Here is a 15,507-nt window from a genome sequence, read left to right as displayed (position 1 = left end):
AAAAAGACGTCACTAGGAGGCAGTGAAGAGAACCAGAGGGTCCAGAGGGACATCGCAGTATCTCAAGAGCTTGGGCATGTCTCCTCAGGCTCCAAAACCAAACAAACAAACAACAGCTCTATAGGTCGTCAGTGGACAAGCTCTATGTCACGTCACATGCTTCCTGTGTATTGTTTTGTCTGACTCTCAGGACAATCGATGCGGGAAGATGCCAGTCAGACCACAGATGAAGCAGTAGGATTCGGAGGAGCACAGAGCCATGGCCAAGCTCACACACAGCCACCACACAACAGAGCTGGCCTTCTGCTGGGTCTGCTTGACTCAGGAGCACATGCTTTTCCGGAAAGGATACCTAGACACAGGGACTCAAACAGTTCAAACACTGTGTCCCTTAGCAACAATCCAGGTGTCTAATTTGACTCCAATCTTAAGCTTCCCACCCATGAAATCTGTTTTGTCCCCTTCATTCTAACCAGCCAGATGTCCAACATCTGTCTAGCCATGGACAGGAAACCAAAAAGGCACCAGCAGGCAGAGCCCCTCCCCCAGCCCTGTACAGAGACATATGGTCAGTCATTCCTCTCTGGCCAGACACTGAATCTTAACCACATCACAGAAGCCAGGAAAGCCACACGCTACATGCAAGTCCTCGCACCTTTGCCACCTTCCTTCTAGGATGATCTTGATGTTTAGGTCCCAGAGTCAGTTTGAAAAGAGCCACTGCACCTAACAGCTTGAGGATTTTGCAAAGCAAGTGTTGACATTTGTGTATGATGCATACCCAGAGAGCTGGACGATGGTTTGTCAGGTAAAGATGCTCGCAGGGAAGCCTGCTGGTGTGAGCCTGACCCCCAGAGCCCACGTGATGGAAATAGAGAACTGAATCTAGCTGACCTCTGACCTCCACACATGTACCATGTGCACGTGCCTACACTTATAGGCACTATAAATGTTTATACACATCCACTATAGATAAACATTTAAAACCACACCAAGAGGGTACAGTGACAACGTACCAAGCAGCCCACAGACAGCAGCACGTGGAGCAACAGGATTGTCACAATGGTGGCCAGGGCGACGCGCCGGTTATCCTCACGAACAGCTGGCCAAAATGTCATTGCCAATACAGATCCCGAGATGCCCAAGGCAATCATGACAAGGACCCAACGGACAGCTCTCTGGGGAATGATCCACAGTACCTGGAAAAGGAGAGAGCATGTGGTTGAGCTGCGGGGTGTCTCTTCCTTCCCAGGATGTACGCTCACAAAGCAGCTGAGCCCATCAGCAGCTGGGCACGCACTGCCATGCGGCTTCGTAGAGCATGCTACCAGCACGCAGGAGGGTGGTGCTAACCCAGGGCTCTTGACACAGCCAGAGCCCTTGCCTTCCTGGCACCCATTCGTCTTGTTCTTTAAATTTTTTCAAAAGGAACCTCCAGGGACGGGAGCAGCAGGCTGGAAATAACAAGGCCCCATGGGATACTCTGTTGAATTTTTCCACCCGAAACAGCATCTTTCAATCTACTTGGCATGGTACTCACCGCTGTGGGGATATAAATGAAGAGAGAGTAGCCGTACACGCACACGATCTCCAGAAACGAATAGGAGACGATGTTCATCACTTTGCTGTTTCTCCACATGAGAAAGCCCCAGAGAGCCAGAGGCACGAGCCAGGCATAGGCATAGATGATGGTGGCCGCTATGGACACTGCAGATGACAGATGACAGAATACTTCCGTCCCAGAGAAGCCTCAGCAAGCACACTACCTAGCTGCTTCACGTGCCTTTGTTCTTTCCTTTCGAGACAGGGTTTCTCTGTATAGTCCTGGCTGTCCCAGAACTTACTCTGTAGACCAGGCTGGCCTTGAACCCTGAGATCCGCCTGCCTCTGCACCTCAAGTGCTGGGATTAAAGGTGTGTGCCACCACCACTTGGCTGTGTCACACCCTTTTTCTGCTCTGTATCTGCTGGACCTGGCACAGCACCTGGCACACAGTAGGTGCTTTAGAAATGTTTTTCGATCTAATGAATCCCTAGCATGTACCTTTGTGGTGGTGACCAGTGTCTCCTGTATGGTTTTATAGGTCTTAGTGACTAAAAACTAGTCACTGAAACAACTGAATTATGTAACTGAAATACTTGGGAGAGCCATTCTAAATGTGTCTAAGTACACTGAGCTTTTAGATCAAATAAAATCCAACGATTCCCCTGGAAGAACACATTTTCCTCCCTAGCCAAACAAGAGCTGACACTGATTTCTTTAGCAAATGTATTAAAATGCCCTGGGTGGAGATTAGCCTGCTCTGCATGCCATCCAGCTAGCAATCGGTCTCTAAATTACGGAGTTCCGGCTCGGGCGGGCCACCACACTGCTACGTTTCTTCCCGCGTAAATAACTCTGCCTCGGCAGCTGACGCGCCTGTTAGCAGCTCCTGGGGACCATCACTGGACGGTCTCCTGGTCTCCTCTCCTGAAGAGCGCCAACTCCCAGGACTCGAGTGACAATCCTAGAGCATGCTAAGCCAAGGTACATGCCTTGCCAACATGAAAATCAGCAAACAACTCAATTAGCACCTCCTGTAAAAACAGGACCATGCTAGCAATTTCGGTCAGACTCTGGTGAGAGCATGCCATTGTCCAGAGTCTTTAAGGGCTCTATGGCGTTTTTTTTTTTTAAGTGTATTTATTTATTATGTACACAACATTTTGCCTCTAAGTTTGCCTCCAAGCCAGAAGGGGGCATCAGATCTCATTATAAATGGCTGTGAGCCACCATGCAGTTGCTGGGAATTGAACTCAGGACCTCTGGAGGAACAGTCATTGCTCTTAACCTCTGAGCCTCTCTCCAGCCCCTCCATGGCAGTTTTTTCTCACGCTGGAATACCCTGATTGAGCCATGCAGTTTTGCTGACAGAATCCCTTTTCTTTGGGTGGGAAAGAGAAGCAGAAGGAAATTCTACCCTGGCTGTAGCTACTGTTTACTAAGCAGTGGTTGGACATCAGACCTGCACTCAGAGCTTTATGAGAGGCAACACGGTGTCTGAGGCAAAGCAGATTCCAAGTCACGGGTTCTAACCAGAGGCAAAGTAACTCTGGGTGGAGAGTTACCAAACATTCCTGTTCAGTTTCCTGTCTGCAAAACGGGACTAAGATTACCTTATGAGGCCATCAGGAAAATCAAACAAGCCAACAGAGGTGAGAACTATTCTGAGCAGGGACTGACCGACAATACAGATTCAGTTAAGAGTTAGATGTGGGGGCTGGAGATGGCTCAGCAATTAATAACACTGGCCGCTCTTCCATAGGACCCAGGTGTGATCCCAGCACCCACACGATGGCTCACAACTATTTATAACTCCAATCCCAGGGGATCTGATTCCCTCTTCTGACCTCCTAGGGTAACAGGCAAGCAAGTGGTACACAGACATACATACAGGCAAAACACCTGTTTATATAAATAAATTTAAAAATACATAAACAAGGCTGGCCATTGTGCTGAATGCCTTTAATCCCAGCACTCAGGAGGCAGAGGCAGTTGGATCTCTGTGAGTTCAAGACCAGTCATGTGAGTTCCAGGACACTCAGAGCTACACAGAGAGACCCTATCTCAAAAAATCAATCAATCAATCAATCAATCTAAATAAATAAATAAATAAGGTTTTGGGCCAGGCATAGTGTCAGAGCTTGTAATCAAAGCATTTTGGTGGTAGAGGCAGGAAGATCAAGAGTTCAAGACCACCCTCAGATACACAGTGAACTAGAAGCCAACCTGGGCCGAGTAAAGTCTTGTCTCAAAAGAACAAGGACTGGGAATGAAGCTGAGTGGCAAATACGTCAAGACTCTGGGTTCAATTCCCAACATCACACCACACACAAAGGATTGCAATCTAAGTTATTATTAATGATTTAAGCACATGACTGTAATCCCAACACTTGGAACTAAGGCTAAGGCAACACAATGACAACTTTATGGCCTGAACTATACAGCAAACTATGTTAAAAATCAAAACTACCAGTCTGAAGAGATGGCTCAGTGGTTAAGTGCACTGGCTGCTCTTCCAGAGGACCTGGGCTCAATTCCCAGCACCCACAAAGCAGCTCACAACTGTCTGTAACTCCAGTTCAAGGGGATCTGAAACCTTCACACCAATGCACATAAAGTTAAATTTTAAAAAAAAAATTCAGTGTTTAAAAAATAAAGTTAAATAAACCATAAAAAACCAGAACTACCCACTTTATGTTATTAGCTAGTGTATAGACATAGTATCTCGTATCATATCTATATCCTTTTAGGGAAGAAAACAGGACCAGAGATGTCAAGCATTCTGATCAAAGTGACACAATTAATGGTCAGAGCAGAATCTAACCTCAGATATGACTCATACTTTTAAAAGAGTTTTAATTACTATTAATGTATACGTGGTGTTTGTGTGTGCGTGCGTCTGTGTGTGGGTGTGTGCGTGTGTGGGGGTGTGTCCACCAGACACCTTTTCAGGAGTCAGTTCTCTCCTCCAGCTGTGGTTTCTGGACTCAGGCAAGCGCCTTCCCCAACCGAGCCAACCACAGGCTTACAACACCCACTCTTCACGTGAGCTGGGAGAATGGTCATGGGAAGAGCAAGGATCACCTTCCTGCTCTATCAGCCAGACCTTCCTGACACCGGGTGCCCAGCTAACGGGCTAACAACAGTAAGGACCCTTCTGTGTTCCAGCGCCCTCCCCAGGCAGGGTAGGCCACTCTTTCTTCTCTGTTGGTAGCTCTACATGAACCTGCAGGGTGGAGGTTAAACTACTTACAGCAACATAGCTGCTGTCTTGTTCTGCCAACCACTGAGCTACCTGAAGGTAACGACCCTGCCTCTCAGGGAACACAACCTAACTTTACAGTCAAATGAAGACTTTTCTAGTAACTAGGACTGAATCTATGTCTGATTCTATGCTTACAGGGACAGAAGGGAAGAAAGGGATATAGAAGGTAAAAGGGGAGCCAGGCACTGGTGGCGCACACCTTTAATCCCAGCACTTGGGAGGCAGAGGCAAGTGGATCTCTGGGTTCTAGGTTAGCCTGGTTTAGAGAGGAAGTTTCAGGACAGCCAGGGATACACAGAGAAAAACCTGTCTCAAACAAACAAACAAACAAAGCAAAAAGGGAGAAAAAGAAGGATACATGGACTCCGACTCTCTCTCTGTCTTTCTCTCTCCCTGTCTCTCTCTCTCTCTCTCTCTTTCCCCCCTCTCTCCCTCTCTCTCTTTCTCTCTTCCCCCCCTCTCCCTCTCTTTCTCTCTCTCCCCCATCTCTCTTTCTCTCTCTCTCTCTCTCTCTCTCTCTCTCTCTCTCTCACACACACACACACACACACACACACACACAATTTACACAGAATAAACGGGAGAAAGAGAAGAAAGAACACATGAATGCACTCACATAAATACAAGCCTTTATACATAGACACGCACATAGACATGGCAATAATTATATTTATTGAGTTTCTTTCACACACACCACTATTCTAACCTACTTACACATCCAAAACTTTCTTCCTCTGAAACAAGGCCTCACTGTGCAGTTCATGTTGTCCTAGAACACACTGTCTGGACTAACCTCAGACTCTTGATCCTCGGGCCTCTTACAGGAGTGAGCAACCACACCTGACTCAACTCTTTATTCTTACGCCAGCCCTACAATATGAGTTTTATCATTTCTGTTTGGCCAATGAGGAATCTGAGACTCAGAACACTGCCTCAGAGGCAGAAGTGAGTGAATGGCAGGGCTGGGACCTATGGCCGGTGTTCTGTTGGGGAGCCTGTGCTCTTATCCAGGCTGCACACAGTCTCTTAGCAGGGTGTGCATAAGGAAGGACACCCAGGTCTTGATAAAATCTAATAAGGCCAACCTTCCCCACTTTGGGCTGGATGTCACCTGCAAGTCCCTGTAATCTGTTTTCTTTTCACTACCAAACAGTGGTTGTCATTGCTTTTAAGATAAGCAGTTTAGTGACGGGCATCAGTCCAGTGGGCAAACACTGATGGCAAAGCTGAGTACTGAGTTAGGATTCCCTAGATGCCATTAAAGCTGGATGCAATGGTGTGAATCTGTGACCCTAGTACACCTTCAATGAGACGGGAGATGAAGACAGGGGAACCCTGGAACCTGACAGGCCAGCTAGTCTGAAGCATGCAGCAGTCAACATAACTTCACCTTAAACAAGGTGGTGAGGACCAACACCCACGATGACCTCTGACCTCGTGTGTAATGTGGCACACATGCTCACACTCATATATGGGCACGCATTCACACACTATACACATACACACACAAATCAAAAAAGAGGAAGAGAAAGAAGGACATTTTAAAGCAAGAGTGTCGTTTACGAGCCCACACTGGGGTCTCGTTCTGTGTGGCCCTCTCCAAGTCTTGACCACTGCAGACTTGTCAGCAAAACCGCCAACATGATAGGCACCCGTTTGGCACAGTTACTGTTTTCCCACGATGCTCGAGATGCCTTATAATTAGTGGCTACAGGCATCTTAGCTAGCTGAGCCTTCAGAACATAAAGAACAATGGCTCTGCTGTTTGTAGCCCCCAGATAATGCAAACGCTGCTGCAGCCAAGCTTCATGCACACTGTGTTAGTCATTTTGTATATTTTTAGAATAAACTCGAGTTACTCACTACTCAGTCTGACAGCTTCCCTAAAAATCATATAGATTTACAACACTGTGAATATATATGTGCCACTGAATAATATACATTTAGGATGGAAGGGTTATATGCAATAGATTTTTACCATCATCGGGAGGACTGTGAATTATACAGATGCGATGTGGAGAACTCTGGGGTAGGAGCTATATTTGAGAGCAGGGTACGGCACCTAGAGACTGGATGCTGTGCTCAGAGGGTAAAAGCTCACAGAGACAGTCCATACCCTAAATGACTTACACACTATACCTACCTTTCTGGAATTCGGGCACATAATGGTATGTCTTCTCTCCCAGGTGGATTAAGAAGTTGGAAAGGTTTCCACTGATTGCTATGGCAAAGACCAAGGTGGCACATATCCAAAAAGGGCCTGCAGAGAAATCAACAAGAAGACACAGAGAGAGGAGATGAGGCACTCGCACGTTTGAGGACAACCTGGTCTACACAGTGAGTTCCAAGTCAAGCAAACAGCCCACAAGATGCTACTGCATACATACAAAAAAATAATAAAAAATAATAATAATAGTACTTCCAAGTTCAAGAGAGAATTCAGGGAAAAAAGCAAGAAGCTTTCTTCCCTCTCATTCCAGCCCAGCACTTATATCCCAAGAGCTCCCAGCAGTTCCTAGAGAATCTTGCCAGAAACAGTCAACACTATATATAAGTGGTTGTGTGTATATGCGTGTAAATGCATGTGCGTGCATATTCCATACAGACGACATAGTCCATGCACACACATCTGGCTGTGCCCCTTTCCACTTTCACCTTCATCTACCCCAGAGATTCTACTACAGCTCCCCAGAAAAACAGAAACTCCTTCCATCGTGTGCTTGAGTTCTTTATTTGCTCTGTTTGGTTTTGGTTTTTTAACACAGGGTTTCTTTGTGTAGACCAGGCTGCCACCACTGCCCGGCATGCTTGATTTTTTAACACCATCCTCTTCCCCTTCTACCTAGAAAAAGTATTAAGGGGTCTGGAGAATAGCATAGCAGTTAAGAGCACTTGTTGCTCTTGCAGAAGACCTGAGTTCAATTCCCAGCCCTCCATAGTAGCTCACAACCATCTATAACTCAAGTTCTGGGGGATTCAACACCCTTCTCTGACTTCTGCAGGTACCCGGTATGTCTGTGGTGCACACACATGTGGAAAGGCAAAATACTCATACATATAAGAAAATAAAACAAATACATCTTATTTTAAAAAAAAAAAATTGGACAGTGATGGTGCACACCTTTAATCACAGCACTCAGGAGGCAGAGGCAGGCAGATCTCTGTGAGTTCAAGGCCAGCGTGGTCTACAGATGGATTCCAGGACAGTCAGGGCTATACAGAGAAGCCCTGTGTCAAAAAAAAAAAAAAAAGTTTTTTTCTTTAAAGTACCAAGGGTCTAACAGCTCAGTCAGTAAGAAGCCTGCCAGACGAGACTGACAATCTGTGTGGGCCTCCCTAGCACCCATGTGAAAACCACACACAACACCATTTGCTGCAGCCCCAGATTCTGGTGGGAGAAGGGGCAGGAAACAGAAACAGGGTGATCTCTGAGGCTCCCTGAACAGGCAGACTAGCCAAAGAGATGAGCTTCAGATTCAGTGAGAAACCTGCCTCAAAAAACGAAGGTAGAGAGTATTCCAGAAAAAACAGCCAGTGTCACCTCAGATTTCCACACAAACACATGTGTATGTATGTACATGTGCACATGCCCGCATGTGTGCACACACAACACACATATATCACACACACACAACACCATACACATACAAAAGGTAATTTACTATGCAGAACAAATGACAATTTTTAAATTGAGAGATTTAAATTTTTCATTTTCACTAATATTTGGTAGTATCTTCAGAGCTAATTTCAGAACCTTGAAATATCATAAAATTAATACAATTACTGCATTTGGGAAGAATAACAGCTGGATGAGGGCTTTTTAAAGGCAAGTATTTGACTCCTGAAGGTGGGAAAGAAAGGGAACCTGGGTAATCAGCGACCCCAAGGAGCCACCAACACCTAATTTCCGCAAGTCACTTGCTTCCTCCTCTCGAAGAGTGCCGGCGCTGTGCCAGGGTCCAGGCAAATCTCACAGCATTATTTTTAACTTCCTACACCACAAGAGACACAAAAATCAAAGCAAAATCTACAAAATCTCCACTACCAAAAAGCTTGGCAAGGGCTGGAGAGATGGCTCAGTGGTTAAGAGCATTGGCTGCGCTTCCAGAGGCCCTGGGTTTGATTCCCAGCACTCACAAGTGTCTGTAATTTTGGTTCCAGGGGATGTGATGCTCTGGTCTTCACAGGCATCATGGGCAGGCATGTGGTGCTCAACACATACACAGACAAATCACTCATATACATACAATAAAGTAATGGTAATAATAATAATTAATAATAATATTAATAAAAGTTTTGCTAGGCCATTCCAAACATAAGAACACAAGTGGCCAAATAGTATAGTGTCACATAACTTGAAAGCAAAGAACAGCATGCTTGCTGCCAGTATTTACTAATGCACACTATTGCTAGGCCCTGAGCTAGGCACTCAGCATACAGCAATGTGCAGTCGGGGTCTAGTTCCTGCCTGTAGTACATCAGATACCACAGGGAGCTACAATACAACATCTAACCTTGAGCGTCTGCCAGGGACACATCAGAAGGGTGGCAAACCTGGAGAGAAACATGTCCGAGATGGACCTGAAGAACAAGAGTCCAGGGAAGAGATAGAACAGAGTGATATCAGGAAAAGGGACCAGCACAAACAAAGACCAAAATCAAGAGAAGACTGTTCAAGGTCAAGGGGACAACCAGAGGCTGGAGACAGACGAGGCCAGATCATAGAGGCTGGAGGAGTCCTGCTAGACAAAGGGATTTATCTTGCTGCAAGAGGAAACCTGGTGTGGGAGGCACTTCTGCTGCTGCCCCTCTGTATAAGCAGGGGATTGGCTCCTGGATGCTCAAGGACACTTAAATCCTGCCCTGCTCAAGTCCTTTTGTAGAACTGGATACATTGTTTGCGTATCATCTCCACACAGCTTCCCACATCCTTCCCTCACCTTCCGATTACCTGTAATACCTAAGGTAGGGCCAGTGCTGTGTAAGGCGGCCATCCTGTACCACTTGGGGGATAGTGACAAAGAATCTGTGTGTATGTCCAACACAGATGCTGTACTTTCCAAACTTACTTCTGGGCTTCGGCTGGTTGAGTCACAGATGCAGATGCTGTGGACCAGGAACCCACTGTGCCCATGGAGCCTTGTCTGCCGTTCTTTGGCTGTCCCGAGCCCTAAGCTAATAATCCAGACGTCAGGCCTAAAACGTCACTGATACCTGCCTAGCACTCTGCCAGTTTAACTCAGATGCACACACTCGCCCTCGGACAGAAGCAAGAAATCTGCCCTAGCTCTAAGGTGTCTTCTGAGGTATTTTTACACACCTTCTCTACTAATTGCAGACTTTTAATGAACCTCCAACTGCTTATGAACAAAATCTAAATCCCTCTGGCTGACAGAAAAGAGCCACAAATGATCAAGGCTCAGTACCCTCTCCAGCTACCTGCTCCAGTGTCATGCAATGTACACTCACTCCAGCTTCTGCCAGGCAGCTTCATTCTGCCTTCTCTCTCCCCCTTCCTCCCAAATCCCAACTCTTACATGGTGGACGTGGGATGAAAGCTTAATCTGAGTTACATTTATAATTAAGGGCACATTTTAAACTATTACATATTAATTTTATCATAGTCAATATGTTTTAATATATACTATGTGGATTAATAAAATATTGATAATATAATGTATTATATGATTAATTTTATATTGTGAAATATTTGTAACAGAGAAAAGAGCAAAGAATAATTAAACAAACAGGTGTACATATACTGCTTTAAAAGTATCTTTTTAATAGGGCTGGGGAGATGGCTCAGTAACATATCTGATGTAAAAGTGTAAGGGTCTGAATTTCATTTCCTACCCTCATGTGAAAGGCCACACACAACCATGTACACTTGTAATCCCACTGCTGGGGAGATGGGGCAGGAGGGTGACTGGGATTGTGATCAGCCAGTGCTAGGGAGACAGAGGTAGGAGGGGGACTGGGATTATGACTAGCCTGTGTAGCGAGATATCTGACCTACACTGTGTAAAGATATGTTACTCAATTGGTTTAATAAGAAGCTGAACAGCCAATAGCTAGAAAGGATATCCAGGCACAGAGGATGCTGGGAAAAAGAAGGACAGAGACACTATGAGACACAGAGCGGGCAGTATGGGCACTACGCAGATGAGGTAATAAAGCCACATGGCAGCACATAGATTAATAGAAACAGGTTAATTTAAGTTATAAGAGCTAATTAGAAACAAGTCTTAAGCTATTGACTAAGTTTCCATAATTAATAAAAAATCTCCATGTGGTTTTTTGGGAGCTGGCACGTGGGACAGAGAAACACTAGCTACAAGCTGGTGCTTGGGGGAAGGGGCAGGAGGGGTACCGGGATTGTGACCAGCCAGTGCTGGGGAGATGGGGGTAGAAGGGGTTCCAGGACAGTGACCAGCCAGTGCTGGGGAGACAGGGGCAGGAGGGGTACCGGGACTGCGACCAGCCAGTGCTGGGGAGATGGGGGCAGGAGGGGTACCAGGACAGTGACCAGCCAGTGCTGGGGAGATGGGGGTAGAAGGGGTACCAGGACAGTGACCAGCCAGTGCTGGGGAGACAGGGGCAGGAGGGGTACCTCAAATTAAGGGAAAAGAAATTGAGGAAGACACCCAATGCTGACCTCTGGTCTCACATATGGTGCTTACGGGAGCGTGTACAATCAACTGTTAGTGATATCAACAACAGCATTCCTACCCTTCATCAGCTTCTTCTTCATTTGTCATTATTTTCAGATCTATCCGTGCTGATGCTTACAGATCTCACTCTAAGACTACAGAGACCCTGCTTGCCTCAAAGAAAAGAGTGAAAAGCAACGGAGAAAGATCCCCAATGTCAACTGAGTCTTCACACACAAAGAGTGTCCCACGTGAGGACACGCACGAGGGCAAAGGACAACGTTTGTGAGTTGGTTCCTTCCTTCCACCACTGGGTTTTCACTATCAAAATAAGGACACCAGCCTTGCACAGCAAGCACTTTTACCCATGAGCCATCTTGCCAGCCTGGTTTGGATTTACTCACTTAGGAAACACACCTCTGGGCAGCTGTGAGGACATTTCCAGAAAACATTAACTGCAGGAGAAGAGCTGCCCTCAGAATGGGCAGCCCAGCATAGGAGTCCAAGGAAAGAACAGCGCTGCCTTCTTGCCTCATCTCCCCTCAAAGACAAAAGGCCATGGTGTGCAGTCCTTTCCTCAGGAGCCCTGGGTGAGCCTCTGTGTTTTCCTCAGATAGCAAAGCAGTCAGGGGTTACACCCATTCCTTAGCCCATCCCTGCTTTAGACTCTCAATGGAGAGCCACTGTCACGCCCCTCACCCCCCCCCAACACACACCCTGGTAGCTGAGAAGGAACTCAGTACGTGAGTAACAAAGCCGGACCTGGACTGGTTACTTTTCTACAGTTGTACTAAAACACCATGACCAAGGCAACTCACAGAAGGCTCATGCAAGCTTATGGTCCATCGCCATCACAGCAAGCCGAACAGCAGCGAGCTCGCAGGCTGAACCACAAGCAGTAGGCAGAAAGAGCGAAGTGGAGATAGTACGTGGCTTTTGAAATCGTAAGGCCTGCCTGAATGACATACTTCCTCCAGCAAGGCCACGCCTCCTAATCCCACCCAAACAGTGCCAAGAACTGGGGACCAAATATCCAAATGCCTGAGACCACAAAAACCTACTGCACACTCACCCCACCCCACCAAACCCTCCATGGAGGAGAATCAACAGAACTCAGAAAGGCCCACCTGCCTCAAGCCTACACCAAAGTCACCTGAAGACATAAAGGACAATTAAGGCAGCTGCAGCACTCACAAAAGATGAAATTCTTCTCCCCCAAAACTCTCTGCAAACATGGTTACTAAACCTCACAGAGTCAATAAAACATTGTACACCCCACTAGCAGTGCAATTCTCTAACCTTCCAGGCAACCCCCACATTTACTGGAACTTAGCGGGATGCGGGAGGGAAGCAAGGGCATCGTACATACCGTAGAGATCCGGGTTGCTGCGGACATACAGCCTCACAAAGTTCTTCCCAGGAACCGGCAGCAGAGACCCTTTTATTCTGTCAAAGACCTGCAAGGTAACACAGCAGTAATTCTGCTGAAGGTTCATTTTCCTTAGGATTTAATCTATGCAACTAAGCGACTAAGCTCATCATTTCAGCTTTTCTCACAGCGTTTTTATGTGCAGTGAGCCTTTAGAAAGGCGACTTCCAGTACAGCGGCTCTCACATGATGGCCGTTCTATCTCAGAAGAAACAAGTCCCCAGTATGGAAAATAAAGAGTGAAGCCAGTTCACGAACCTGGTAGGTGTCCACATCAAAGAATGTCTGATAGTATTCAAATGTCCAGAAAGGAGAGCTTTTCTTCTGGCCGGCAAGCAACTGTCAGAGGGGAAGGGAAACATGGTTAACTCCAAGTAGACTTCCCAATTTATTTTTCTTTTAATTATTTACACATATATTTATATATATATTTGTATTTCATATATATGCATATATTTTATACATTGTTTGCATATATGTCTGCACATCAAAAGAGGGCATTGGATCCCATGTGACTTAGGATTTCTATTGCTGTGAAGAGACACCATAACCATGGCAACTCTTTTTTTAAAAAAAAAGATTTATTTATTTAATATGTATACAGTATTCTGCCTGCATGTATGCCTGCAGGCCAGAAGAGGGCACCAGATCTCATTACAGAGAGTTATGTGGTTGCTGAGGATTGAACACAGGACCTCTGGAAGAGCAGTGCTCTTAACCACTGAGTCATCTCTCCAGCCCCATGGCAACCCTTATAAAGGGAAGCATTTTAATTGGAATGGCTTACAGTTTCAAAGATTTAGTTCATTATCATCATGGCAGGACACGGTGGTGCACAGACAGATATGGTGCTGGAGAAGAAGCTAAGAGCTCTGTCTGCATCCTGAGCTGCAGGCAACAGGAAGTAAACTGTCTCCCTGGGTGTGGCGTAAGCGTATGAGACCCCAAAGCCCGCCTCCACAGTGACACATTTCCTCCAAGGCCACACTTTCTAACAGTGCCCCTCTTTGTCGGCATGCTGTTAATTAAATAAATACTGTCTTCCTCAAGCAGAGGTAATTATTCCTGCCCAAACACTTGACACTCCAGGAAGAAAGAGGCATTCTGATAATTGAAAGAATTGGACATTAGTCACCTAGGAAGTCTTTCTGTAAATGAGAACAAAGGGTAACGGTTATTCTCTTTCCTTTTGGCTTCAGTTTCTTCTTTTTGTTTTTGTTTGCTTGTTTGTTTGTTTTTTTTTAAGACAGAGTCTTGCTATGTAGCCCAGGCTGGCCTTAGATTTAGATTCTCCTGCCTATACCTCCCTAATGGCTAGGAGTCCTGGGGTTGCAATATGCCCATCATACCCACTCATGAAATGATTAATCACTTATGTCATTTAATATTTTATAATTTGATAAAAAAAAGTAACCTCTTAATAAATTATGGGGCCAGGAATGGTGGTATGTGCCTGTAATTCTGAAACAAAGAAGACAGAGGCAGGAGGATGAGAAGCTTGAGGCCAGCTTCAGTACACAATGGGTTCAAAGCCAGCATGAGTTACAAGAGACACTGTCTCAAAACAAAAGTTTTTTATATTTATTCATTTCTTTTGTGCAGGAAGGGTGCATGGAGGTCAGAGGACAACTTTGTGGAGTTGCTTCTCTCCTTTCCTTCCAGATTTACATGGGTTAGAGATCACACTCAGGCTACCTGGTTTGTGCAGGAGGCACCTGACCCATGGAGCCATCCTGGCAGTCCTGGAGCAAAAAAAAAAATGGATTTTAAAAAACAATGAGGCAGGTGCATCTCTGAGTCTGAGGTCAGCCTTGTCTACAGAGCAAGTTCTAGTACAGCCAGGGCTACACAGAGAAACCCTGTCACAAAAATAACCAAAATAATCATAATAGTAATAATAATAATGAAAGCCTAATTAATTAAAAGGTGACAATGTGAACACCTTAAGTTTCCTCTCAGAGGCCTGAATTGTCTGGACTATGGCTCCACTTCTGACCCAGCTCTGTGTTACGATGGCCCCAAAGTGAAAAAAATTAAGCCAAATTAAAATTCTGTCCAGCAGGGTACAGAGACACATGCCTATACTACCATCACTCTGGAGGACTGCTGCAAATTCAGAGCTAACCTGGTCTGCACAATGAGTTCCAAACTAATCAGGGCCACATAGCAAGGCCCTGTCTCAAAAAACCAAACCAAACCAATTCTATCCAATACATCCTTTTTTTAAAAAATATTTATTTATTATGTATACAATATTCTGTCTGTGTGTCTGCCTGCACGCCAGAAGAGGGCATCAGATCTCATTTCAGATGGTTGTGAGCCACTATGTGGTTGCTGGGAATTGAACTCAGGACCTTTGGAAGAGCAGGCAATGCTCTTAACCACTGAGCCATCTCTCCAGCCCCTATCCAAAACATCCTTGCACCAAAACTTTACAGGCTTAAAGGAAGCAGCTATCTAGTTTCTTTTTATAGCTCAAGGTGTCCCCTGTGCCCATAAAACCTACAAAATTTAAAACTAGAGCCCACTACTCCCCTTCAAGACTGGAGGCACTGACCCCAGTGCTCCACAACCAAAGCTTGGAAGCACTGCCAAGAAAGACAGAAGGATTTTTTTTTTTT

The 15,507-nt window shown here is 45.7% G+C and overlaps 1 protein-coding gene across 1 annotated transcript in view; it reads right to left on the bottom strand.

The window, feature by feature from the left end:
• Nucleotides 1-15,507, bottom strand: part of Yipf1 (Yip1 domain family member 1) — a 32,829-nt gene that overhangs the window by 11,185 nt on the left and 6,137 nt on the right. The window contains exons 3-7 of the mRNA XM_026781878.1: nucleotides 13,145-13,225; nucleotides 12,827-12,914; nucleotides 6,951-7,067; nucleotides 1,541-1,707; nucleotides 1,017-1,199 (exon numbers count right to left, since the gene is read on the bottom strand). Coding sequence (XP_026637679.1) covers nucleotides 1,017-1,199; nucleotides 1,541-1,707; nucleotides 6,951-7,067; nucleotides 12,827-12,914; nucleotides 13,145-13,225 — 636 coding nt within the window. The remainder of the gene's footprint in view (nucleotides 1-1,016; nucleotides 1,200-1,540; nucleotides 1,708-6,950; nucleotides 7,068-12,826; nucleotides 12,915-13,144; nucleotides 13,226-15,507) is intronic.

The sequence above is a fragment of the Microtus ochrogaster genome, chromosome 10, assembly GCF_000317375.1.
Source record: "Microtus ochrogaster isolate Prairie Vole_2 chromosome 10, MicOch1.0, whole genome shotgun sequence".
Lineage (NCBI taxonomy): Eukaryota > Metazoa > Chordata > Mammalia > Rodentia > Cricetidae > Microtus > Microtus ochrogaster.
The sequence above is the reverse complement of the archived record's forward strand: the minus strand, read 5'-3'. Positions and strand labels throughout refer to the sequence as shown.